The sequence below is a fragment of the Scyliorhinus torazame genome, chromosome 20, assembly GCF_047496885.1.
Source record: "Scyliorhinus torazame isolate Kashiwa2021f chromosome 20, sScyTor2.1, whole genome shotgun sequence".
Classification (NCBI taxonomy): Eukaryota; Metazoa; Chordata; class Chondrichthyes; order Carcharhiniformes; family Scyliorhinidae; genus Scyliorhinus; species Scyliorhinus torazame.
The window spans coordinates 8,187,951-8,215,937 of record NC_092726.1 but is presented as its reverse complement, the minus strand read 5'-3'; the positions used below and the strand labels follow the sequence as shown (position 1 = coordinate 8,215,937).

Genomic DNA, 27,987 nt, shown 5'->3' with positions numbered 1-27,987 from the left:
CATCTCCACCCTCCTTCCATCTCCACCCTCCTTCCATCTCCACCGTCCCTCCATCTCCACTCTCCCTCCATCTCCACCCTCCTTCCATCTCCACCCTCCCTCCATCTCAGCCCTCCCTCCATCTCCACCCTCCTTCCATCTCCACCCTCCCTCCATCTCCACCCATTGTCCATCTCCACCCTCCCTCCATCTCCACCCTCCCTCCATCTCCGCCCTTCCTCCACATCCACCCTCCCTCCATCTCCACCCTCGCTCCGTCTCCACCCTCCCTCCATCTCCACCCTCCCTCCATCTCCACCCTCCCTCCGTCTCCACCCTCCATCCATCTCCACCCTCCCTCTGTCTCCACCCTCCTGCCGTCTCCACCCTCCCTCCATCTCCACTCTCGCTCCATCTCCACCCTCCTTTCATCTCCACCCTCCTTCCGTCTCCACCCTCCCTCCGTCTCCACCCTCTCTCCTTCTCCACCCTCCCTCCTTCTCCACCCTCCCTCCGTCTCCACCCTCACTCCGTCTCCACCCTCTGTCCGTCTCCACCCTCCCTCCGTCTCCACCCTCCCTCCATCTCCACCCTTCCTCCATCTCCACCCTCCGTCCATCTCCACCCTCCCTCCATCTCCACCCTCCCTCCATCTCCACCCTCTCTCCGTCTCCACTCTCCCTCCATCTCCACTCTCCCTCCATCTCCACTCTCCCTCCATCTCCACTCTCCCTCCATCTCCACCCTCCCTCCGACTCCACCCTCCCACCCTCTCCACCCTCCCTCCATCTCCACCCTCTCTCCGTCTCCACCCTCTCTCCGTCTCCACCCTCTCTCCATCTCCACCCTCTCTCCATCTCCACCCTCCCTCCATCTCCTCCCTCCCTCCATCTCCTCCCTCCCTCCATCTCCTCCCTCCGTCCATCTCCACCCTCCCTCCATCTCCACACTCCCTCCATCTCCACCCTTTCTCCATCTCCACTCTCCCTTCATCTCCACCCTCCTTCCATCTCCACCCTCTCTCCATCTCCACTCTCCCTCCATCTCCACCCTCCCTCCATCTACACCCTCCCTCCATCTACACCCTCCCTCCATCTCCACCCTCCCTCCATCTCCACTCTCCCTCCGTCTCCACCCTCCCTCCGTCTCCACCCTCCCTCCGTCTCCACCCTCCATCCGTCTCCACCCTCCCTCCATCTCCACCCTCCCTCCGTCTCCACCCTCCCTCCATCTCCACCCTCCCTCCATCTCCACTCTCCCTCCATCTCCACCCTCCCTCCATCTCCACTCTCCCTCCATCTCCATTCTCTATCTCCACAATCTCTCCATCTCCACTCTCTCTCTATCTCCACCCTCCCTCCATCTCCACACTCCCTCCATCTCCACCCTCTGTCCATCTCCACCCTCCCTCCATTTCCACCCTCCCTCCATCTCCACTCTCCCTCCATCACTCTCCCTCCATCTCCACCCTCCCTGCATCTCCACTCTCCCTCCATCTCCATTCTCCATCTCCACATTCTCTCCATCTCCAATCTCTCTCTATCTGCACCCTCCCTCCATCTCCACCCTCCCTCCATCTCCACCCTCCCTCCATCTCCACCCTCGCTCCATCTCCACCCTCCCTCCATCTCCATCCTCCTTCCACCAACACCCTCCCTCCATCGCCACACTCTCGCCATCTGCACCCTCGGTCCGCCTCCACCCTCTCTCTATCTCCACCCTCCATCTACACCTTCCATCCATCTCCACCCTCCCTCCATCTCCACCCTCCCTCCATCTCCACCCTCCCTCCATCTCCACCCTCCCTCCATCTCCACCCTCCCTCCATCTCCACCCTCCCTCCATCTCCACCCTCCCTCCATCTCCACCCTCCTTCCATCCACAGCCTCCCTCCATCTCCACCCTCTGTCCATCTCCACCCTCCCTCCATTTCCACCCTCCGTCCATCTCCACCCTCCGTCCATCTCCACCCTCTGTCCATCTCCACCCTCTGTCCATCTCCACCCTCCCTCCATCTCCACCCTTCCTCCATCTCCACCCTTCCTATATCTCCACCCTCCCTCTATCTCCACCCTCCTTCCATCCCCAGCCTCCCTCCATCTCCACCCTCTGTCCATCTCCACCCTCCCTCCATTTCCACCTTCCGTCCATCTCCACCCTCCGTCCATCTCCACCCTCTGTCCATTTCCACCCTCTCTCCATCTCCACTCTCCCTCCATCTCCACCCTCCCTCCATCTGCACCCTCCCTCCATCTGCACCCTCCCTCCATCTGCACCCTCCCTCCATCTCCACTCTCCCTCCATCTCCACCCTCCCTCCATCTCCACCCTCCCTCCATCTCCACCCTCCCTCCATCTCCACCCTCCCTCCATCTCCACCGTCCCTCCATCTCCACCCTCCCTCCATATCCACCCTACCTCCATCTCCACCCTCCCTCCGTCTCCACCCTCCCTCCGTCTCCACCCTCCCTCCGTCTCCACCCTCCCTCCATCTCCACCTTCACTCCATCTCTACCCTCTGTCCATCTCCACCCTCCCTCCATCTCCACCCTCCCTCCATCTCCACCCTCCCTCCATCTCCACCCTCCCTCCATCTCCACCCTCCCTCCATCTCTACCCTCCCTCTATCTCCACCCTCCCTCCATCTCCACCTTCCCTCCATCTCCACCCTCCCTCCATCTCCACCCTCCCTCCATCTCCACCCTCCCTCCATCTCTACCCTCCCTCTATCTCCACCCTCCTTCCATCTCCACCCTTCCTCCATCTCCACCCTCCCTCCATCTCCACCCTCCATCCATCTCCACTCTCCCTCCATCTCCACCCTCCTTCCATCCCCACCCTCCCTCCATCTCCACCCTCTGTCCATCTCCACCCTCCGTCCATCTCCACCCTCTGTCCATCTCCACCCTCTGTCCATCTCCACCCTCTGTCCATCTCCACCCTCTCTCCATCTCCACCCTCCATCCATCTCCACCCTCCCTCCATCTCCACCCTCCCTCCATCTCCACCCTCCCTCCGTCTCCACCCTCCCTCCATCTCCACCTTCACTCCATCTCTACCCTCTGTCCATCTCCACCCTCCCTCCATCTCCACTCTCCCTCCATCTCCACCCTCCCTCCATCTCCACCCTCCCTCCATCTCCACCCTCCCTCCATCTCCACCCTCCCTCCATCTCTACCCTCCCTCTATCTCCACCTTCCCTCCATCTCCACCCTCCCTCCATCTCCACCCTCCCTCCATCTCTACCCTCCCTCTATCTCCATCCTCCTTCCATCTCCACCCTTCCTCCATCTCCACCCTCCCTCCATCTCCACCCTCCGTCCATCTCCACTCTCCCTCTATCTCCACCCTCCTTCCATCCCGACCCTCCCTCCATCTCCACCCTCTGTCCATCTCCACTCTCCCTCCATTTCCACCCTCCGTCCATCTCCACCCTCCGTCCATCTCCACCCTCTGTCCATCTCCACCCTCTGTCCATCTCCACCCTCCCTCCATCTCCACCCTCCCTCCATCTCCACCCTCCCTCCATCTCCACCCTCCCTCCGTCTCAACCCTCTGTCCATCTCCAACTTCCCTCCATCTCCACCCTCTGTCCATCTCCACTCCCTCCATCTCCAACCTCTGTCCATCTCCACTCTCCCCCCATCTCAACCCTCACTCCATCTCCACCTTCTGTCCACCTCCACTCTCCCTCCATCTCCACCCTCCTTCCATCTCCACCCTCCTTCCATCTCCACCCTCCCTCCATCTCCACTCTGCTTTCATCTCCACCCTCCATCCATCTCCAACCTCCCTCCATCTCCACCCTCCCTCATCTCCACTCTCATTCCATCTCCAGCCTCCCTCCATCTCCACCCACTCTCCATCTCCACCCTCCCTCCGTCTCCAACCGCCCTCCGTCTCCACCCTCTCTCTGTCTCCACCCTCTCTCCGTCTCCACCCTCCCTCCATCTCCACCCTCCCTCCATCTCCACCCTCTCTCCATCTCCACCCTCTCTCCGTCTCCACTCTCCCTCAAACTCCACCCTCTCTCCGTCTCCACCCTCTCTCCATCTCCACCCTCTCTCCGTCTCAACCCTCTCTCCGTCTCCACCCTCCGCCCATCTCCACTCGCCCTCCATCTCCACCCTCCCTCCATCCCCACCCTCCCTCCATCTCCACTCTCCCTCCGTCTCCGCCCTCCCTCCATCTTCACTCTCGCTCCATCACCACCCTCCCTCCATCTCCACCCTCCCTCCATCTCCACCCTTCCTCCATCTCCACCCTCCCACCATCTCCACCCTCCCACCATCTCCACCCTCCCACCATCTCCACCCGACCTCCATCGCCACCCTCCCTCCGTCTCCACCCTCCCTCCGTCTCCACCCTCCCTCCGTCTCCACCCTCCCTCCGTCTCCACTCTCCCTCCGTCTCCACCCTCCCTCTGACTCCACCCTCCCACCCTCTCCACCCTCCCTCCATCTCCACCCTCTCTCCGTCTCCACCCTCTCTCCATCTCCACCCGCCCTCCATCTCCACCCTCCCTCCATCTCCACCCTCCGTCCATCTCCACCCTCCGTCCATCTACACCCTCCCTCCATCTCCACACTCCCTCCATCTCCACCCTTTCTCCATCTCCACGCTCCCTCCATCTCCACCCTCCGTCCATCTCCACCCTCCCTCCAGCTCCACACTCCCTCCTTCTCCACCCTTTCTCCATCTCCACTCTCCCTCCATCTCCACCCTCCTTCCATCTCCACCCTCTCTCCATCTCCACTCTCCCTCCATATACACCCTCCCTCCATCTCCACCCTCCCTCCATCTCCACCCTCCCTCCATCTCCACTCTCCCTCCATCTCCACCCTTCCCGTCTCCACCCTTCCCCCGTCTCCACCCTCCCTCCGTCTCCACCCTCCCTCCACCTCCACACTCCCTCCATCTCGAACCTATCTCCATCTCCACCCTCCCTCCGTCTCCACCCTCCCTCCGGCTCCACCCTCCCTCCGGCTCCACCCTCCCTCCGTCTCCACCCTCCCTCCTGCTCCACCCTCCCTCCGTCTCCACCCTCCCTCCATCTCCACCCTCCCTCCATCTCCACCCTCCTTCCACCAACACCCTCCCTCCATCGCCACACTCTCGCCATCTGCACCCCTGGTCCGCCTCCACCCTCCCTCTATCTCCACCCTCCCTCTATCTCCACCCTCCCTCCATCTCCACCCTCCCTCCATCTCCACCCTCCCTCCATCTCCACCCTCCCTCCATCTCCACCCTCTATCCATCTCTACCCTCCGTCCATTTCCACCCTCCCTCCATTTCCACCCTCCCTCCATCTCCACCCTCCCTCCATCTCCACTCTCCCTCCATCCCCACTCTCATTCCATCTCCACTCTCCCTCCGTCTACACTCTCCCTCCGTCTCCACCCTCCCTCCATCTCCACTCTCCCTCCATCTCCACCCTCTGTCCATCTCCACCCTCCCTCCATCTCCACCCTCCCTCCATCTCCACCCTCCCTCCATCTCCACCCTCCCTCCATCTCCACCCTCCTTCCATTGCCACCCTGCCTCCATCTCCATCCGCCTTCCACCAACACCCTCCCTCCATTGCCACACTCTCGCCATCTGCACCCTCGGTCCACCTCCACCCTCCCTCTATCTCCACCCTCCATCTTTCTCAACCTTCCCTCCATCTCCACCCTCCCTCCATCTCCACCCTCCCTCCGTCTCCAACCTCTCTCCGCCTTCACTCTCTCTCCATCTCCACCCTCTCTCCATCTCCATTCTCCCTCCATCTCCACCCTCCCTCTATCTCCACCCTCGCTCCATCTCCACCCTCCCTCCATCTCCACCCTCCCTCTATCTCCACCCTCCCTCTATCTCCACCCTCCCTCTATCTCCACCCTCCCTCTATCTCCACCCTCCCTCTATCTCCACCCTCCCTCCATCTCCACCCTCCCTCCATCTCCACCCTCCCTCCATCTCCACCCTCCCTCCATCTCCACCCTCCCTCCATCTCCACCCTCCCTCCATCTCCACCCTCCCTCCATCTCCCTCCACCCTCCCTCCACCCTCCCTCCACCTCCACCCTCCCTCCAATTCCACCCTCCCTCCATCTCCGCCCTCCCTCCATCTCCGCCCTCCCTCCATCTCCGCCCTCCCTCCATCTCCGCCCTCCCTCCATCTCAGCCCTCCCTCCATCTCCGCCCTCCCTCCATCTCCACACTCCTTCCATCTCCACCCTCCCTCCATCTCCACTCTCCCTCCATCTCCACCCTCCTTCCATCTCCACCCTCCCTCCATCTCCACCCTCTGTCCATCTCCACCCTCCCTCCATCTCCACCCTCCTTCCATCTCCACCCTCCTACCATCTCCACCCTCCCTCCATCTCCGCCCTCCCTCCATCTCTGCCCTCCCTCCATCTCCACCCTCCTTCCATCCCCACCCTCCCTCCATCTCCACCCTCTGTCCATCTCCACCCTCCCTCCATTTCCACCCTCCGTCCATCTCCACCCTCCGTCCATCTCCACCCTCTGTCCATCTCCACCCTCTGTCCATCTCCACCCTCCCTCCATCTCCACCCTCCCTCCATCTCCACCCTCCCTCCATCTCCACCCTCCCTCCGTCTCCACCCTCTGTCCATCTCCAACTTCCCTCCATCTCCACCCTCTGTCCATCTCCACTCCCTCCATCTCCAACCTCTGTCCATCTCCACTCTCCCCCCATCTCAACCCTCACTCCATCTCCACCTTCTGTCCACCTCCACTCTCCCTCCATCTCCACCCTCCTTCCATCTCCACCCTCCTTCCATCTCCACCCTCCCTCCATCTCCACTCTGCTTTCATCTCCACCCTCCATCCATCTCCAACCTCCCTCCATCTCCACCCTCCCTCATCTCCACTCTCATTCCATCTCCAGCCTCCCTCCATCTCCACCCACTCTCCATCTCCACCCTCCCTCCGTCTCCAACCGCCCTCCGTCTCCACCCTCTCTCTGTCTCCACCCTCTCTCCGTCTCCACCCTCCCTCCATCTCCACCCTCCCTCCATCTCCACCCTCTCTCCATCTCCACCCTCTCTCCGTCTCCACTCTCCCTCAAACTCCACCCTCTCTCCGTCTCCACCCTCTCTCCATCTCCACCCTCTCTCCGTCTCAACCCTCTCTCCGTCTCCACCCTCCGCCCATCTCCACTCGCCCTCCATCTCCACCCTCCCTCCATCCCCACCCTCCCTCCATCTCCACTCTCCCTCCGTCTCCGCCCTCCCTCCATCTTCACTCTCGCTCCATCTCCACCCTCCCTCCATCTCCACCCTCCCTCCATCTCCACCCTTCCTCCATCTCCACCCTCCCACCATCTCCACCCTCCCACCATCTCCACCCTCCCACCATCTCCACCCGACCTCCATCGCCACCCTCCCTCCGTCTCCACCCTCCCTCCGTCTCCACCCTCCCTCCGTCTCCACTCTCCCTCCATCTCCACCCTCCCTCCATCTCCACCCTCCCTCTGACTCCACCCTCCCACCCTCTCCACCCTCCCTCCATCTCCACCCTCTCTCCGTCTCCACCCTCTCTCCATCTCCACCCGCCCTCCATCTCCACCCTCCCTCCATCTCCACCCTCCGTCCATCTCCACCCTCCGTCCATCTACACCTTCCCTCCATCTCCACACTCCCTCCATCTCCACCCTTTCTCCATCTCCACGCTCCCTCCATCTCCACCCTCCGTCCATCTCCACCCTCCCTCCATCTCCACACTCCCTCCTTCTCCACCCTTTCTCCATCTCCACTCTCCCTCCATCTCCACCCTCCTTCCATCTCCACCCTCTCTCCATCTCCACTCTCCCTCCATATACACCCTCCCTCCATCTCCACCCTCCCTCCATCTCCACTCTCCCTCCATCTCCACCCTTCCCGTCTCCACCCTTCCCCCGTCTCCACCCTCCCTCCGTCTCCACCCTCCCTCCACCTCCACACTCCCTCCATCTCGAACCTATCTCCATCTCCACTCTCCTTTCGTCTCCACCCTCCCTCTGTCTCCACCCTCCCTCCGTCTCCACCCTCCCTCCGTCTCCACCCTCCCTCCGGCTCCACCCTCCCTCCGTCTCCACCCTCCCTCCGGCTCCACCCTCCCTCCGTCTCCACCCTCCCTCCATCTCCACCCTCCCTCCATCTCCACCCTCCTTCCACCAACACCCTCCCTCCGTCGCCACACTCTCGCCATCTGCACCCCTGGTCCGCCTCCACCCTCCCTCTATCTCCACCCTCCCTCTATCTCCACCCTCCCTCCATCTCCACCCTCCCTCCATCTCCACCCTCCCTCCATCTCAACCCTCCCTTCATCTCCACCCTCTATCCATCTCTACCCTCCCTCCATTTCCACCCTCCCTCCATTTCCACCCTCCCTCCATCTCCACCCTCCCTCCATCTCCACTCTCCCTCCATCCCCACTCTCATTCCATCTCCACTCTCCCTCCGTCTACACTCTCCCTCCGTCTCCAGCCTCCCTCCATCTCCACTCTCCCTCCATCTCCACCCTCTGTCCATCTCCACCCTCCCTCCATCTCCACCCTCCCTCCATCTCCACCCTCCCTCCATCTCCACCCTCCCTCCATCTCCACCCTCCTTCCATTGCCACCCTGCCTCCATCTCCATCCGCCTTCCACCAACACCCTCCCTCCATCGCCACACTCTCGCCATCTGCACCCTCGGTCCACCTCCACCCTCCCTCTATCTCCACCCTCCATCTTTCTCAACCTTCCCTCCATCTCCACCCTCCCTCCATCTCCACCCTCCCTCCGTCTCCACCCTCTCTCCGCCTTCACTCTCTCTCCATCTCCACCCTCTCTCCATCTCCATTCTCCCTCCATCTCTACCCTCCCTCTATCTCCACCCTCGCTCCATCTCCACCCTCCCTCCATCTCCACCCTCCCTCTATCTCCACCCTCCCTCTATCTCCACCCTCCCTCCATCTCCACCCTCCCTCCATCTCCACCCTCCCTCCATCTCCACCCTCCCTCCATCTCCACCCTCCCTCCATCTCCACCCTCCCTCCATCTCCACCCTCCCTCCATCTCCCTCCATCTCCCTCCACCCTCCCTCCACCCTCCCTCCACCTCCACCCTCCCTCCAATTCCACCCTCCCTCCATCTCCGCCCTCCCTCCATCTCCGCCCTCCCTCCATCTCCGCCCTCCCTCCATCTCAGCCCTCCCTCCATCTCCGCCCTCCCTCCATCTCCACACTCCTTCCATCTCCACTCTCCCTCCATCTCCACCCTCCTTCCATCTCCACCCTCCCTCCATCTCCACCTTCTGTCCATCTCCACCCTCCCTCCATCTCCACCCTCTGTCCATCTCCACCCTCCCTCCATCTCCACCCTCCTTCCATCTCCACCCTCCTTCCATCTCCACCCTCCCTCCATCTCCGCCCTCCCTCCATCTCTGCCCTCCCTCCATCTCCACCCTCCTTCCATCTCCACCCGCACTCCATCTCCACCCTCTGTCCATCTCCACTCTCTCTCCATCTCCACCCTCTCTCCATCTCCACCCTCTCTCCATCTCCACTCTCCCAACGTCTCCACCCTCCCTCCATCTCCACCCTCCCTCCATCTCCACCCTCTGTCCATCTCCACCCTCCCTCCATCTCCACTCTCGCTCCATCTCCACCCTCTCTCCATCTCCACCCTCCCTCCATCTCCACCCTCCCACCATCTCCACCCTCCCACCATCTCCACCCTACCTCCATCGCCACCCTCCCTCCATCTCCACCCTCCCTCCATCTCCACCCTCCCTCCGTCTCCACTCTCCCTCCATCTCCACCCTCCCTCTGACTCCACCCTCCCACCCTCTCCACCCTCTCTCCGTCTCCACCCTCTCTCCGTCTCCACCCTCTCTCCGTCTCCACCCTCTCTCCGTCTCCACCCTCTCTCCGTCTCCACCCTCTCTCCGTCTCCACCCTCCCTCCATCTCCACCCTCCCTCCATCTCCACCCTCCCTCCATCTCCACCCTCTCTCCATTTCCACCCTCCCTCCATCTCCACCCTCCGTCCATCTCCACCCTCCGTCCATCTCCACCCTCCGTCCATCTCCACCCTCCGTCCATCTCCACCCTCCGTCCATCTCCACCCTCCCTCCATCTCCACACTCCCTCCATCTCCACCCTTTCTCCATCTCCACTCTTCCTCCATCTCCACCCTCCCTCCTTCTCCACCCTCTCTCCATCAACACTCTCCCTCCATCTCCACCCTCCCTCCATCTCCACTCTCCCTCCATCTCCACTCTCCCTCCATCTCCACCCTTCCCCCGTCTCCACCCTCCCTCCGTCTCCACCCTCCCTCCATCTCCACACTCCCTCCATCTCGAACCTATCTCCAACTCCACTCTCCTTTCGTCTCCACCCTCCCTCTGTCTCCACCCTCCCTCCGTCTCCACCCTCCCTCCATCTCCACCCTCCCTCCATCTCCACCCTCCCTCCATCTCCACCCTCCTTCCACCAACACCCTCCCTCCATCGCCACACTCTCGCCATCTGCACCCCTGGTCCGCCTCCACCCTCCCTCTATCTCCACCCTCCCTCCATCTCCACCCTCCCTCCATCTCCACCCTCTATCCATCTCCACCCTCCCTCCATTTCCACCCTCCCTCCATCTCCACTCTCCCTCCATCTCCACTCTGCCTCCATCCCCACTCTCCCTCCATCCCCACTCTCCCTCCATCTCCACTCTCCCTCCATCTCCACCCTACCTCCATCGCCACCCTCCCTCCATCTCCACCCTCCCTCCATCTCCACTCTCCCTCCGTCTCCACCCTCCCACCCTCTCCACCCTCCCTCCATCTCCACCCTCTCTCCGTCTCCACCCTCTCTCCATCTCCACCCGCTGTCCATCTCCACCCTCCCTCCATCTCCACCCTCCCTCCATCTCCACCCTCCTTCCATCTCCACCCTCCTACCATCTCCACCCTCCCTCCATCTCCGCCCTCCCTCCATCTCTGCCCTCCCTCCATCTCCACCCTCCTTCCATCCCCACCCTCCCTCCATCTCCACCCTCTGTCCATCTCCACCCTCCCTCCATTTCCACCCTCCGTCCATCTCCACCCTCCGTCCATCTCCACCCTCTGTCCATCTCCACCCTCTGTCCATCTCCACCCTCCCTCCATCTCCACCCTCCCTCCATCTCCACCCTCCCTCCATCTCCACCCTCCCTCCGTCTCCACCCTCTGTCCATCTCCAACTTCCCTCCATCTCCACCCTCTGTCCATCTCCACTCCCTCCATCTCCAACCTCTGTCCATCTCCACTCTCCCCCCATCTCAACCCTCACTCCATCTCCACCTTCTGTCCACCTCCACTCTCCCTCCATCTCCACCCTCCTTCCATCTCCACCCTCCTTCCATCTCCACCCTCCCTCCATCTCCACTCTGCTTTCATCTCCACCCTCCATCCATCTCCAACCTCCCTCCATCTCCACCCTCCCTCATCTCCACTCTCATTCCATCTCCAGCCTCCCTCCATCTCCACCCACTCTCCATCTCCACCCTCCCTCCGTCTCCAACCGCCCTCCGTCTCCACCCTCTCTCTGTCTCCACCCTCTCTCCGTCTCCACCCTCCCTCCATCTCCACCCTCCCTCCATCTCCACCCTCTCTCCATCTCCACCCTCTCTCCGTCTCCACTCTCCCTCAAACTCCACCCTCTCTCCGTCTCCACCCTCTCTCCATCTCCACCCTCTCTCCGTCTCAACCCTCTCTCCGTCTCCACCCTCCGCCCATCTCCACTCGCCCTCCATCTCCACCCTCCCTCCATCCCCACCCTCCCTCCATCTCCACTCTCCCTCCGTCTCCGCCCTCCCTCCATCTTCACTCTCGCTCCATCTCCACCCTCCCTCCATCTCCACCCTCCCTCCATCTCCACCCTTCCTCCATCTCCACCCTCCCACCATCTCCACCCTCCCACCATCTCCACCCTCCCACCATCTCCACCCGACCTCCATCGCCACCCTCCCTCCGTCTCCACCCTCCCTCCGTCTCCACCCTCCCTCCGTCTCCACTCTCCCTCCATCTCCACCCTCCCTCCATCTCCACCCTCCCTCTGACTCCACCCTCCCACCCTCTCCACCCTCCCTCCATCTCCACCCTCTCTCCGTCTCCACCCTCTCTCCATCTCCACCCGCCCTCCATCTCCACCCTCCCTCCATCTCCACCCTCCGTCCATCTCCACCCTCCGTCCATCTACACCTTCCCTCCATCTCCACACTCCCTCCATCTCCACCCTTTCTCCATCTCCACGCTCCCTCCATCTCCACCCTCCGTCCATCTCCACCCTCCCTCCATCTCCACACTCCCTCCTTCTCCACCCTTTCTCCATCTCCACTCTCCCTCCATCTCCACCCTCCTTCCATCTCCACCCTCTCTCCATCTCCACTCTCCCTCCATATACACCCTCCCTCCATCTCCACCCTCCCTCCATCTCCACTCTCCCTCCATCTCCACCCTTCCCGTCTCCACCCTTCCCCCGTCTCCACCCTCCCTCCGTCTCCACCCTCCCTCCACCTCCACACTCCCTCCATCTCGAACCTATCTCCATCTCCACTCTCCTTTCGTCTCCACCCTCCCTCTGTCTCCACCCTCCCTCCGTCTCCACCCTCCCTCCGTCTCCACCCTCCCTCCGGCTCCACCCTCCCTCCGTCTCCACCCTCCCTCCGGCTCCACCCTCCCTCCGTCTCCACCCTCCCTCCATCTCCACCCTCCCTCCATCTCCACCCTCCTTCCACCAACACCCTCCCTCCGTCGCCACACTCTCGCCATCTGCACCCCTGGTCCGCCTCCACCCTCCCTCTATCTCCACCCTCCCTCTATCTCCACCCTCCCTCCATCTCCACCCTCCCTCCATCTCCACCCTCCCTCCATCTCAACCCTCCCTTCATCTCCACCCTCTATCCATCTCTACCCTCCCTCCATTTCCACCCTCCCTCCATTTCCACCCTCCCTCCATCTCCACCCTCCCTCCATCTCCACTCTCCCTCCATCCCCACTCTCATTCCATCTCCACTCTCCCTCCGTCTACACTCTCCCTCCGTCTCCAGCCTCCCTCCATCTCCACTCTCCCTCCATCTCCACCCTCTGTCCATCTCCACCCTCCCTCCATCTCCACCCTCCCTCCATCTCCACCCTCCCTCCATCTCCACCCTCCCTCCATCTCCACCCTCCTTCCATTGCCACCCTGCCTCCATCTCCATCCGCCTTCCACCAACACCCTCCCTCCATCGCCACACTCTCGCCATCTGCACCCTCGGTCCACCTCCACCCTCCCTCTATCTCCACCCTCCATCTTTCTCAACCTTCCCTCCATCTCCACCCTCCCTCCATCTCCACCCTCCCTCCGTCTCCACCCTCTCTCCGCCTTCACTCTCTCTCCATCTCCACCCTCTCTCCATCTCCATTCTCCCTCCATCTCTACCCTCCCTCTATCTCCACCCTCGCTCCATCTCCACCCTCCCTCCATCTCCACCCTCCCTCTATCTCCACCCTCCCTCTATCTCCACCCTCCCTCCATCTCCACCCTCCCTCCATCTCCACCCTCCCTCCATCTCCACCCTCCCTCCATCTCCACCCTCCCTCCATCTCCACCCTCCCTCCATCTCCACCCTCCCTCCATCTCCCTCCATCTCCCTCCACCCTCCCTCCACCCTCCCTCCACCTCCACCCTCCCTCCAATTCCACCCTCCCTCCATCTCCGCCCTCCCTCCATCTCCGCCCTCCCTCCATCTCCGCCCTCCCTCCATCTCAGCCCTCCCTCCATCTCCGCCCTCCCTCCATCTCCACACTCCTTCCATCTCCACTCTCCCTCCATCTCCACCCTCCTTCCATCTCCACCCTCCCTCCATCTCCACCTTCTGTCCATCTCCACCCTCCCTCCATCTCCACCCTCTGTCCATCTCCACCCTCCCTCCATCTCCACCCTCCTTCCATCTCCACCCTCCTTCCATCTCCACCCTCCCTCCATCTCCGCCCTCCCTCCATCTCTGCCCTCCCTCCATCTCCACCCTCCTTCCATCTCCACCCGCACTCCATCTCCACCCTCTGTCCATCTCCACTCTCTCTCCATCTCCACCCTCTCTCCATCTCCACCCTCTCTCCATCTCCACTCTCCCAACGTCTCCACCCTCCCTCCATCTCCACCCTCCCTCCATCTCCACCCTCTGTCCATCTCCACCCTCCCTCCATCTCCACTCTCGCTCCATCTCCACCCTCTCTCCATCTCCACCCTCCCTCCATCTCCACCCTCCCACCATCTCCACCCTCCCACCATCTCCACCCTACCTCCATCGCCACCCTCCCTCCATCTCCACCCTCCCTCCATCTCCACCCTCCCTCCGTCTCCACTCTCCCTCCATCTCCACCCTCCCTCTGACTCCACCCTCCCACCCTCTCCACCCTCTCTCCGTCTCCACCCTCTCTCCGTCTCCACCCTCTCTCCGTCTCCACCCTCTCTCCGTCTCCACCCTCTCTCCGTCTCCACCCTCTCTCCGTCTCCACCCTCCCTCCATCTCCACCCTCCCTCCATCTCCACCCTCCCTCCATCTCCACCCTCTCTCCATTTCCACCCTCCCTCCATCTCCACCCTCCGTCCATCTCCACCCTCCGTCCATCTCCACCCTCCGTCCATCTCCACCCTCCGTCCATCTCCACCCTCCGTCCATCTCCACCCTCCCTCCATCTCCACACTCCCTCCATCTCCACCCTTTCTCCATCTCCACTCTTCCTCCATCTCCACCCTCCCTCCTTCTCCACCCTCTCTCCATCAACACTCTCCCTCCATCTCCACCCTCCCTCCATCTCCACTCTCCCTCCATCTCCACTCTCCCTCCATCTCCACCCTTCCCCCGTCTCCACCCTCCCTCCGTCTCCACCCTCCCTCCATCGCCACACTCTCGCCATCTGCACCCCTGGTCCGCCTCCACCCTCCCTCTATCTCCACCCTCCCTCCATCTCCACCCTCCCTCCATCTCCACCCTCTATCCATCTCCACCCTCCCTCCATTTCCACCCTCCCTCCATCTCCACTCTCCCTCCATCTCCACTCTGCCTCCATCCCCACTCTCCCTCCATCCCCACTCTCCCTCCATCTCCACTCTCCCTCCATCTCCACCCTACCTCCATCGCCACCCTCCCTCCATCTCCACCCTCCCTCCATCTCCACTCTCCCTCCGTCTCCACCCTCCCACCCTCTCCACCCTCCCTCCATCTCCACCCTCTCTCCGTCTCCACCCTCTCTCCATCTCCACCCGCTGTCCATCTCCACCCTCCCTCCATCTCCACCCTCCCTCCATCTCCACCCTCCTTCCATCTCCACCCTCCTACCATCTCCACCCTCCCTCCATCTCCGCCCTCCCTCCATCTCTGCCCTCCCTCCATCTCCACCCTCCTTCCATCCCCACCCTCCCTCCATCTCCACCCTCTGTCCATCTCCACCCTCCCTCCATTTCCACCCTCCGTCCATCTCCACCCTCCGTCCATCTCCACCCTCTGTCCATCTCCACCCTCTGTCCATCTCCACCCTCCCTCCATCTCCACCCTCCCTCCATCTCCACCCTCCCTCCATCTCCACCCTCCCTCCGTCTCCACCCTCTGTCCATCTCCAACTTCCCTCCATCTCCACCCTCTGTCCATCTCCACTCCCTCCATCTCCAACCTCTGTCCATCTCCACTCTCCCCCCATCTCAACCCTCACTCCATCTCCACCTTCTGTCCACCTCCACTCTCCCTCCATCTCCACCCTCCTTCCATCTCCACCCTCCTTCCATCTCCACCCTCCCTCCATCTCCACTCTGCTTTCATCTCCACCCTCCATCCATCTCCAACCTCCCTCCATCTCCACCCTCCCTCATCTCCACTCTCATTCCATCTCCAGCCTCCCTCCATCTCCACCCACTCTCCATCTCCACCCTCCCTCCGTCTCCAACCGCCCTCCGTCTCCACCCTCTCTCTGTCTCCACCCTCTCTCCGTCTCCACCCTCCCTCCATCTCCACCCTCCCTCCATCTCCACCCTCTCTCCATCTCCACCCTCTCTCCGTCTCCACTCTCCCTCAAACTCCACCCTCTCTCCGTCTCCACCCTCTCTCCATCTCCACCCTCTCTCCGTCTCAACCCTCTCTCCGTCTCCACCCTCCGCCCATCTCCACTCGCCCTCCATCTCCACCCTCCCTCCATCCCCACCCTCCCTCCATCTCCACTCTCCCTCCGTCTCCGCCCTCCCTCCATCTTCACTCTCGCTCCATCTCCACCCTCCCTCCATCTCCACCCTCCCTCCATCTCCACCCTTCCTCCATCTCCACCCTCCCACCATCTCCACCCTCCCACCATCTCCACCCTCCCACCATCTCCACCCGACCTCCATCGCCACCCTCCCTCCGTCTCCACCCTCCCTCCGTCTCCACCCTCCCTCCGTCTCCACTCTCCCTCCATCTCCACCCTCCCTCCATCTCCACCCTCCCTCTGACTCCACCCTCCCACCCTCTCCACCCTCCCTCCATCTCCACCCTCTCTCCGTCTCCACCCTCTCTCCATCTCCACCCGCCCTCCATCTCCACCCTCCCTCCATCTCCACCCTCCGTCCATCTCCACCCTCCGTCCATCTACACCTTCCCTCCATCTCCACACTCCCTCCATCTCCACCCTTTCTCCATCTCCACGCTCCCTCCATCTCCACCCTCCGTCCATCTCCACCCTCCCTCCATCTCCACACTCCCTCCTTCTCCACCCTTTCTCCATCTCCACTCTCCCTCCATCTCCACCCTCCTTCCATCTCCACCCTCTCTCCATCTCCACTCTCCCTCCATATACACCCTCCCTCCATCTCCACCCTCCCTCCATCTCCACTCTCCCTCCATCTCCACCCTTCCCGTCTCCACCCTTCCCCCGTCTCCACCCTCCCTCCGTCTCCACCCTCCCTCCACCTCCACACTCCCTCCATCTCGAACCTATCTCCATCTCCACTCTCCTTTCGTCTCCACCCTCCCTCTGTCTCCACCCTCCCTCCGTCTCCACCCTCCCTCCGTCTCCACCCTCCCTCCGGCTCCACCCTCCCTCCGTCTCCACCCTCCCTCCGGCTCCACCCTCCCTCCGTCTCCACCCTCCCTCCATCTCCACCCTCCCTCCATCTCCACCCTCCTTCCACCAACACCCTCCCTCCGTCGCCACACTCTCGCCATCTGCACCCCTGGTCCGCCTCCACCCTCCCTCTATCTCCACCCTCCCTCTATCTCCACCCTCCCTCCATCTCCACCCTCCCTCCATCTCCACCCTCCCTCCATCTCAACCCTCCCTTCATCTCCACCCTCTATCCATCTCTACCCTCCCTCCATTTCCACCCTCCCTCCATTTCCACCCTCCCTCCATCTCCACCCTCCCTCCATCTCCACTCTCCCTCCATCCCCACTCTCATTCCATCTCCACTCTCCCTCCGTCTACACTCTCCCTCCGTCTCCAGCCTCCCTCCATCTCCACTCTCCCTCCATCTCCACCCTCTGTCCATCTCCACCCTCCCTCCATCTCCACCCTCCCTCCATCTCCACCCTCCCTCCATCTCCACCCTCCCTCCATCTCCACCCTCCTTCCATTGCCACCCTGCCTCCATCTCCATCCGCCTTCCACCAACACCCTCCCTCCATCGCCACACTCTCGCCATCTGCACCCTCGGTCCACCTCCACCCTCCCTCTATCTCCACCCTCCATCTTTCTCAACCTTCCCTCCATCTCCACCCTCCCTCCATCTCCACCCTCCCTCCGTCTCCACCCTCTCTCCGCCTTCACTCTCTCTCCATCTCCACCCTCTCTCCATCTCCATTCTCCCTCCATCTCTACCCTCCCTCTATCTCCACCCTCGCTCCATCTCCACCCTCCCTCCATCTCCACCCTCCCTCTATCTCCACCCTCCCTCTATCTCCACCCTCCCTCCATCTCCACCCTCCCTCCATCTCCACCCTCCCTCCATCTCCACCCTCCCTCCATCTCCACCCTCCCTCCATCTCCACCCTCCCTCCATCTCCACCCTCCCTCCATCTCCCTCCATCTCCCTCCACCCTCCCTCCACCCTCCCTCCACCTCCACCCTCCCTCCAATTCCACCCTCCCTCCATCTCCGCCCTCCCTCCATCTCCGCCCTCCCTCCATCTCCGCCCTCCCTCCATCTCAGCCCTCCCTCCATCTCCGCCCTCCCTCCATCTCCACACTCCTTCCATCTCCACTCTCCCTCCATCTCCACCCTCCTTCCATCTCCACCCTCCCTCCATCTCCACCTTCTGTCCATCTCCACCCTCCCTCCATCTCCACCCTCTGTCCATCTCCACCCTCCCTCCATCTCCACCCTCCTTCCATCTCCACCCTCCTTCCATCTCCACCCTCCCTCCATCTCCGCCCTCCCTCCATCTCTGCCCTCCCTCCATCTCCACCCTCCTTCCATCTCCACCCGCACTCCATCTCCACCCTCTGTCCATCTCCACTCTCTCTCCATCTCCACCCTCTCTCCATCTCCACCCTCTCTCCATCTCCACTCTCCCAACGTCTCCACCCTCCCTCCATCTCCACCCTCCCTCCATCTCCACCCTCTGTCCATCTCCACCCTCCCTCCATCTCCACTCTCGCTCCATCTCCACCCTCTCTCCATCTCCACCCTCCCTCCATCTCCACCCTCCCACCATCTCCACCCTCCCACCATCTCCACCCTACCTCCATCGCCACCCTCCCTCCATCTCCACCCTCCCTCCATCTCCACCCTCCCTCCGTCTCCACTCTCCCTCCATCTCCACCCTCCCTCTGACTCCACCCTCCCACCCTCTCCACCCTCTCTCCGTCTCCACCCTCTCTCCGTCTCCACCCTCTCTCCGTCTCCACCCTCTCTCCGTCTCCACCCTCTCTCCGTCTCCACCCTCTCTCCGTCTCCACCCTCCCTCCATCTCCACCCTCCCTCCATCTCCACCCTCCCTCCATCTCCACCCTCTCTCCATTTCCACCCTCCCTCCATCTCCACCCTCCGTCCATCTCCACCCTCCGTCCATCTCCACCCTCCGTCCATCTCCACCCTCCGTCCATCTCCACCCTCCGTCCATCTCCACCCTCCCTCCATCTCCACACTCCCTCCATCTCCACCCTTTCTCCATCTCCACTCTTCCTCCATCTCCACCCTCCCTCCTTCTCCACCCTCTCTCCATCAACACTCTCCCTCCATCTCCACCCTCCCTCCATCTCCACTCTCCCTCCATCTCCACTCTCCCTCCATCTCCACCCTTCCCCCGTCTCCACCCTCCCTCCGTCTCCACCCTCCCTCCATCTCCACACTCCCTCCATCTCGAACCTATCTCCAACTCCACTCTCCTTTCGTCTCCACCCTCCCTCTGTCTCCACCCTCCCTCCGTCTCCACCCTCCCTCCATCTCCACCCTCCCTCCATCTCCACCCTCCCTCCATCTCCACCCTCCTTCCACCAACACCCTCCCTCCATCGCCACACTCTCGCCATCTGCACCCCTGGTCCGCCTCCACCCTCCCTCTATCTCCACCCTCCCTCCATCTCCACCCTCCCTCCATCTCCACCCTCTATCCATCTCCACCCTCCCTCCATTTCCACCCTCCCTCCATCTCCACTCTCCCTCCATCTCCACTCTGCCTCCATCCCCACTCTCCCTCCATCCCCACTCTCCCTCCATCTCCACTCTCCCTCCATCTCCACCCTACCTCCATCGCCACCCTCCCTCCATCTCCACCCTCCCTCCATCTCCACTCTCCCTCCGTCTCCACCCTCCCACCCTCTCCACCCTCCCTCCATCTCCACCCTCTCTCCGTCTCCACCCTCTCTCCATCTCCACCCGCTGTCCATCTCCACCCTCCCTCCATCTCCACCCTCCCTCCATCTCCACCCTCCCTCCATCTCCACCCTCCCTCCATCTCCACCCTCCCCCCATCTCCAGCCTCCGTCCATTTCCACCCTCCCTCCATCTCCACCCTCCCTCCATCTCCAGCCTCCCTCCATCTCCACCCTCCCTCCATCTCCACCCTCCCTCCATCTCCACCCTCTCTCCATCTCCACTCTCCCTCCATCTGCACCCTCCGTTCATCTCCACTCTCCCTCCATCCCCACTCTCCCTCCATCTCCACTCTCTCTCCGTCTCCACTCTCCCTCCGTCTCCACCCTCCCTCCATCTCCACTCTCCCTCCATCTCCATTCTCCATCTCCACATTTTCTCCATCTCCACTCTCTCTCTGTCTCCACCCTCCCTCCATCTCCACCCTGCCTCCATCTACACCCTCCCTCCATCTCCATCCTCCTTCCACCAACACCCTCCCTCCATCGCCACACTCTCGCCATCTGCATCCTCGGTCCGCCTCCACCCTCCCTCTATCTCCACCCTCCATCTATCTCCACCTTCCCTCCATCTCCACCGTCCCTCCATCTCCACCCTCCCTCCGTCTCCACCCTCTCTCCGCCTTCTCTCTCTCTCCATCTCCACCCTCGCTCCATCTCCACCCTCCCTCTATCTCCACCCTCCCTCCACCTCCACCCTCCCTCCATCTCCACCCTCCCTCCATCTCCGCCCTCCCTCCATCTCCGCCCTCCCTCCATCTCCGCCCTCCCTCCATCTCCGCCCTCCCTCCATCTCCGCCCTCCCTCCATCTCCGCCCTCCCTCCATCTCCACCCTCCCTCCATCTCCACCCTACTTCCATCTCCACCCTCCTTCCATCTCCACCCTCCTTCCATCTCCACCCTCCTTCCATCTCCACCGTCCCTCCATCTCCACTCTCCCTCCATCTCCACCCTCCTTCCATCTCCACCCTCCTTCCATCTCCACCCTCCCTCCATCTCCGCCCTCCCTCCATCTCTGCCCTCCCTCCATCTCCACCCTCCCTCCATCTCCACCCATTGTCCATCTCCACCCTCCCTCCATCTCCGCCCTCCCTCCATCTCCGCCCTCCCTCCATCTCCACCCTCCCTCCATCTCCACCCTCTGTCCATCTCCACCCTCCCTCCATCTCCACCCTCCGTCCATCTCCACTGTCCCTCCATCTCCACCCTCTCTCCGTCTCCACTCTCCCTACGTCTCCACCGTCCCTCCATCGCCACCCTCCCTCCATCTCCACCCTCCCTCCATCTCCACCCTCTGTCCATCTCCACCCTCTGTCCATCTCCACCCTCCCTCCATCTCCATTGTCCCTTCATCTCCACCCTCCCTCCGTCTCCACCCTCCCTCCATCTCCACCCTCTGTCCATCTCCACCCTCTGTCCATCTCCACCCTCCCTCCATCTCCATTCTCCCTTCATCTCCACCCTCCCTCCGTCTCCACCGCTCCTCCTGTTAATGGAAATCTGCTGGACACTGTGACATATCCCAGCCTCCATTCTGCCAGAAGACCGTCATTCCCGGGATTATTTTCCCATCAGTCAGCTACCCGGAACGTGTGGAATATTCCTTGTTGCGACAGCGACGTGACATCGCCAGAGCGGCGGAGTGTCATGTCACCCAGTCTTTGTTTTGTTTTTGACTGTCGGCGGAACACAGCACAGCGATGATATCTACAACCTTTCTCCTTCTGTAGAAATGTCCCCATGTGTCTGGGCTCTGCAAATGGACCCACAAGGTGGTTCCACAATCCCTGACGAGTGCAACAAGACAGAACTGACGTCCAGGTCTTGCTGTGAAATCCAACCCACTTTGCGCTCAATAAGAAACATTCATGCAGAGTTCCGCGAGGTCAGGTCGGTCAGGACTTACACTGAACAACACTTCACCCAGTCACCCATGCAGTGACAGTTCTGACAGTCCGAGTTTCTCCAGGAATCCCCAACGTTACACAACATTCCACCTTCACATTGACATTTCTTTGATGCTGGAATTCCAATTTGATATGGAGAGGAGAGTGGCAGAGAGAAAAGAGAAAGAGAGAGAGGTTAGTCTGTCACTGTCGTCGAAGTCTGAAGAAGTATAATGGGGTAACTTTGATCTTTGTGCTTTGGAAGGATTGCCTGGGCAGCTAAATCGGCTTAATGTCCATCACCGGTCTCTCTGGACCTGGGAAGAGCAGGTTCCTTTTCCAAGGGGATCCATCCCTCAGAGCGTGACTGAAGCTGGAATCTCCTTTGCATTCACCGGACAAGCCTTCCGCCCCTGCAGCAGGAGCTTGCTGGTTCGGCAATGCGGACTATTTGACCCATCCCTTCCCAGAGCCTCGCGGGAGAGGAGGACGCGTAAGTCAATCCCTGAGGGAAAGCTCCATGTGGCTTGGGGAAGTTTTGAGAGGCAGGGCCTTCACCATGATGCCCTTGGGGTCTGTAGCCATTGACAACACTCAGCGGGTGAGGGTGCGCGCTCAGTTCCCAGACCTGGCTCATTTCCCCACCCAGAGGGAGTCTAGGGTTTGGAAAGGTTGAGTAGGTACCTCGATCGGAGTCTGTCTGACGTGTCTTGGTGCAGGCCGATTGCCCGTGTCCCACAGCCAGGAGCAGAAGGGTAACGCACACCTGTTGGGTTGGGGTGGAGGGAACAGAAAGAGAACACGTTGAGGAATTCAGTCATTGACTTAGTTCACAGTAATTCCCAACTGTTACCATTCAGAGCGTTTCCCAAGAAGCCACCCACAGGCAGTTGGAATCACTTCTCGTGGAGAGGATTGTGGGATAAGGTTTGGCTGACCTGTCACAAAGCGAGTGGAACAAGGGATCTATTTCTCAATCCTTTTCAAAAATAGTTTTATCAGGGTTTTGTCATTTCATTGCGAATTTTAAATAGCGAGTCAGGACCAACACACGTGTTTACAAAATTGTACATCGACGGTGGTTCAGGCAGTCATCTGGAAGCAAACTGTCCTGTGACATTATAGAAATGTTCAGTATACAGTACGCTTCCAGATGGAGAAGGAGGTGGCAGATCAGATATGTGATTGTGGCAGGGGCGCTGGTGGGGAGATTAGTGGTGCTGTTAAGTGTATACGGTCCCAATTGGGACGATGTGGGATTTGCGAGGAAGGTGTTTGGGGCTATTCCCGACTTGGACACGCATGAGCTGAATGTGGAGGGGGGGGACTGGAACTTGGTGCAGGAGCCAAGGTTGGACAGATCACGGCCGCGCTCGCTGGTCCCATCAGGGGGGGCGAAGGCGCTGGCTGGGATAATGGTGGAAATGGGAGGGGTGGACCCTTGGAGGTTCCTGCACCCAAGGGAACGGGAGTACTCGCTTTTCTCAGCGGTCCATAAGGTATACTCGCGGATCGACTTTTTTGTGGTGGGGAAGGCTTTGCTGGCTGGAGTCAAGGGGTCGGAATACTCTGCAATTGCAGTGTCAGATCACGCTCCGCATTGGGTGGATATGGTGCTGGAGAAGGGGGCAGCGCAGAGACCGGGGTGGAAACTGGATGTGGGGCTTTTGGGGGACTAAGGGTTCTGTGAGAAAATTGAAAATGTAATTGAGGAATATGTAGGTTTCAATTGTACGGGTACCTCACCTCATCGAAGGCAGTCGTCTGGGAGGCTGTAAAGGCAGTGCTGAAGGGGGAGGTGATTTCATTTAAGGCCAGGGTGGACAAAGAGGAGAGGTTGGAGCGGCAGAGGGTAATCGATGAGATGTTGGAGGTAGATAGGAGGTATGCAGAGGATGGGGACCCGGCGAAGCTGGAAAAGAGGAAGGAACTACAGGCGAGCTTGGACTGACTGTCCACCAGGAAGGCGGTGCGCCAACTGAGACGAGCAAGGGGTGCAGTTTACGAACATGGAGACAAGGCGCTATGTTAGCATCTCGGCTCCGGAGGGAAGAAACGGCAAGGGAAATTGCGCAGGTGAGGGATAAGGCAGGGAAGTTGGTGGTGGCTCCGGATCTGATTAACCAGGTTTTTGAGGAATTTTATGAGAGGTTGTACAGGTCAGAGCCACCCGGGGGAGACCGTGAAATGCAGGAATTTCTAGACGGGTTGGAGTACCCGAGGCTAGGGGAGGGGGACAGGGCTGCATTAGAAGGAGCAATAGTGGAGCAGGAGATAAAGGATGCGATTGGGAGGATGCAGTCGGGTAAGGTGGCAGGGCCGGATGGGTTTCCGGTGGAATATTATAAAAAATTTAAGGATAGGTTGGCACCCCTGATGGTGGGGATGTTTGAGGAGGCGATAGGGAAGGGGGTGTTGCAGCAAACCTTGGGGCAGGCATCGATTTCCCTGTTGCTAAAAAAAGATAAGGATCCGACGGAGTGTGGGTCGTATAGGCCCATATCACTTCTGAATGTGGACGTAAAAGTGTTGGCGAAGCTACTGGCGGGTAGGCTGGAGGAGTGCCTCCCGAAGGTGATAGGGGAGGATCAGACGGGGTTTGTGAGAAGGAGGCAGCTCTTTTTAAGCGTTAGAAGGGTATTGAACGTGGTTATGGCACCGGCAGAGGGGAAGGAAACAGAGGTGGTTGTGGATTGGACGCCGAGAAGGTGTTTGATCGGGTAGAATGGGGATGCCTGATGGCAGTCCTGGAGCGGTTTGGGATTGGACCAAGGTTTGTGAACTGGGTAAAGGGACTATATAAGGTGCCGAGGGCGAGTGTCCGCACAAATAATATCAGCTCGAGGTACTTTTCCCTCCACCGTGGGACTAGGCAGGGATGTCCTGTGTCTCCCCTGCTGTTTGCACTCGCGATTGAGCCGTTGGCCATCGCATTAAGAAGTTCGGGGGTATGGAAAAGAATGGTGCGGGGGGGGTGGATAGAGCATAGGGTGTCCTTATATGCCGATGAATTGCTGTTATATGTGTCGGAACCGAGTGTGTCGATAAGGGGAATATTGGAGCTGCTTTGAGTGTTTGGGTCTTTCTCGGGGTACAAACTAAATCTAGACAAGAGTGAGTACTTTGTGGTGTCTTGGCCGGGGTGGGGGCAGGGGTGGGGGGGCTGCCATTCCGTAGAGCAGGGACTCATTTTAGGTATCTGGGGATGCAGGTTGCCCGGGAGTGGGGGGGGGGCTCCTCAGGTACAACATCATTAGTTTGGTGGGGAGAGTGAAAGTCGATCTGGCAAGGTGGGACGGCCTTCCTCTGTCACTGGCGGGTCGGGTACAGGCGGTTAAAATGAACGTGTTGCCGCGATTCCGGTTTATTTTCCAATGCCTGCCGATTTTCCAAAGGCTTTTTTCAGAGAGATTGAGGGAAGGATTACCTCGTTCATATGGGGAGGGAAGGTGGCCAGAGTGAGCAAGGTGTTACTGCAGAGGGGAAGGCAGGCAGGGGGTTTGGGTCTCCCGAACCTGTTGTACTACTACTGGGCGGCGAATGTGGAGAAGGTGCGGAGCTGGGTCAGAGGGGTTGATTCTCAGTGGGTCAGAATGGAGGGGAGTTTGTGCAGGGGGTCGGGGCTGAAGGCGTTAGCAACAGCGTCGCTCCCGATAGCCCCGGGGAAATATCCAGGGAGTCCGGTAATAATAGCTTCATTGAAAATCTGGAGGCAGTTTTGCCAACACTTCGGGTTGGGGGCAGGGTCAAGGGAAATGCCGATTCGGGGGAACCACAGATTTGAGCCAGGGAAGTGGGATGGAAGTTTTCGGAAATGGGAAGAGAAGGGGATTAAGACGCTAAAAGATTTGTTTCTTCGGGGTCGGTTTGCAGGATTGAGGGAGCTGGAAGCGAAGTATGGGCTGGAGCAGGGAGAAGTGTTGAGGTACATGCAGATTCGAGATTTTGCCAGGAAGGAGATACAGAGCTTCCCGGTGGAGCCGGCCTCCACATTGCTGGAGGAGGAGCTGACGACAGGGGGACTGGAGAAGGGGGTAGTGTCAGCGGTTTATGGAGCTAATTTGAAGAGGAGAAGGCACCACTGGAAGGGATCAAAGCAAAGTGGGAGGAAGAGTTGGGAGAGGTTATAGAGGAGGGGGTCTGGTGTGAGGTGCTCCGGAGAGTGAATGCCGCGTGTGTGAGGTTGGGGCTGAGACAGCTGGAGGTGGGATATAGAGCGCACCTCACGAGGGCGAGGATGAGCCGATTCTTTGAAGGAGTAGAGGATGTGTGTGAGCGTTGCGGGGGGGGGGCGGGGCCTGCTAATCACGTTCATATGTTTTGGTCCTGTCCAAAGCTAGGGGAGTACTGGAAGGAGGTGTTTAGGGTAATTTCTAAAGTGGTGTATGTGAAACTGGACCCGGGCCCCCGGGAGGCCATATTCAGGGTATCGGACCAGCCAGGGTTGGAAACGGGAGCGGAGGCAGATATCATAGCCTTTGCCTCGTTGATCGCCCGAAGGCGGATCCTGTTGGGATGGAGAGCAGCCTCTCCACCCAGTGCCCTGGCGTGGCGGGGGGACCTGTTGGAATACTTGACCCTTGAGAAGGTTAAGTTTGAACTGAGGGGAAGGATGGAGGGGTTCTAAAATTCATGGGCGTTATTCATCATGCACTTTCAAGAACTGGATAACATCGAACATTAGTTGGGGGGGGTGAGTGGGAGGGTTGGGGGGAGGGGGGCTGTGTTAATGGTGACTCTGGGTGATCCCTAATTCCTTTTTGTCATTTGTTTCTGTGAACATGCGGGCTAATGTTTGGGGTTTGGTGGGAGGATGGGATTGTTGTTATTGATATGGGGACTGACATATTTGTTACTGATTATTGTTTATTGTTGGTGGGTGGAAATTTGGGAGAAAATGTGAAAAAGGAGGAGAATAAAAAATATTTTAAATTTTTTTTAAATTTGTTCGATGCGGTACCATGTAAAGCACAGACTGTCGGGTTCTGGCAGAGGGCAGGCTGGAGTGAATAGGCGAGATTGAGAGAGGATAGATTACAGTTAGAGTTACAGTGCACAGACCAGTGTTAGGAGAGTGTGGGTTACGATAATTAGCGTTCACTGGAGGATGAAGCGGTCAAGCTTAATTTAAGTAGTGTAAATAAAAGTTAGCTTCGCTGATGAACTTCTCTTCAGCGGTCTTTGTGAACACTCCGACATCCATCCTGAAAACAGCATCACAAAGACCACCGTTCCTGCCCTCAATACCCTCCAGTCGGAGGTTCCGGCTGTGCGATCGGTTCTCCTGATCCTCTACCTTTCCCTTGAGGGTTCCTTGGGTCGCCGCCAACCTTGCCAACTCCTTTTTCGTTGCTTCTCGCTCCTCCTCCTTTTCCAGCGCCTCCTGAAGGAGAGGACCAGGCCTTCCACGACCACCGCATTCACTGTTACCGTCCACTCCAGCTTAACAGCGTCTCTGCGCGTTTGGAGCTCCATCCACCAGCTTATCGGTGGGTCGCCTGCAGTGTACCTCGGCGACCCAGCCCATTCCGTTGTGACCCGCTCCGTCTCACTCTGCGCGTTCACCACCTCGTTCTTTATCTGCGGACTTTATTCTCAACCTCGAACGGTCCGTGAGAAGGTGGTGATGAGCTGCATCCTTCAACCTCAGCATTCCACGTGTGTGGGTACACCCAAGATGCTGATGGGGAGGGTGATCCAGGATTCTGACCTAGCGACAGCGAAGGAACTATATTCCCAAGGCAGGACGGTGGGTGACTTGGAGGGTCTGCGAGGGGTTAACGTTCCTCTTTTAACATTTATTGTCATTCTCCCTCGGGACCTGGGAGGGACTGCTGAACGTTGCCAGTGAGCTGGTTAGTTAATGCTCACCAGGACATGGGACATTGCTGTCTCCTGGTCTCCCGTCTCTGGGAGCACGAGAAGGTGTTTCCCACTCCGTAATCCCTCAATCACAGGGTCTTCACTCGGGAGCAGGTTTGGGAGTATTTCAGAGACACTGAACCACATATTGTGTGTTCCAGCTGTGTCTCCCAACTCCCGGTTCCTCCTGCTGACTGTGTCTAATCCCCAAGCTGTAAAGTGACTCGTTTACCCAAACAATCCATTGTTATCAATGTTGAGAACACCCTGGAACAAATCCAAGTCTTAATGCAGGTAACCTCACCAAGAAAATGTTCCCAGATCAATAATCCCTCATCAGTATAATCTTACTCAGACACACACACACACACATACCATACTCAGCCCAACGATACACCTTTGCTGTCACGGACAGAGTGATTTCTGTTCTGTTCTGTCGGG

At 60.0% G+C, this 27,987-nt stretch overlaps 1 protein-coding gene across 1 annotated transcript in view; it reads right to left on the bottom strand.

Annotated features, from left to right (window-relative positions):
* Positions 1-27,987, bottom strand: part of msmp2 (microseminoprotein, prostate associated 2) — a 111,937-nt gene extending 83,950 nt beyond the window's left edge. The window contains exons 1-3 of the mRNA XM_072485480.1: positions 27,922-27,987; positions 22,369-22,450; positions 21,705-21,819 (exon numbers count right to left, since the gene is read on the bottom strand). Of these exons, the coding sequence (XP_072341581.1) occupies positions 21,705-21,819; positions 22,369-22,450; positions 27,922-27,924 (200 nt within the window). The 5' untranslated portion in view covers positions 27,925-27,987. The remainder of the gene's footprint in view (positions 1-21,704; positions 21,820-22,368; positions 22,451-27,921) is intronic.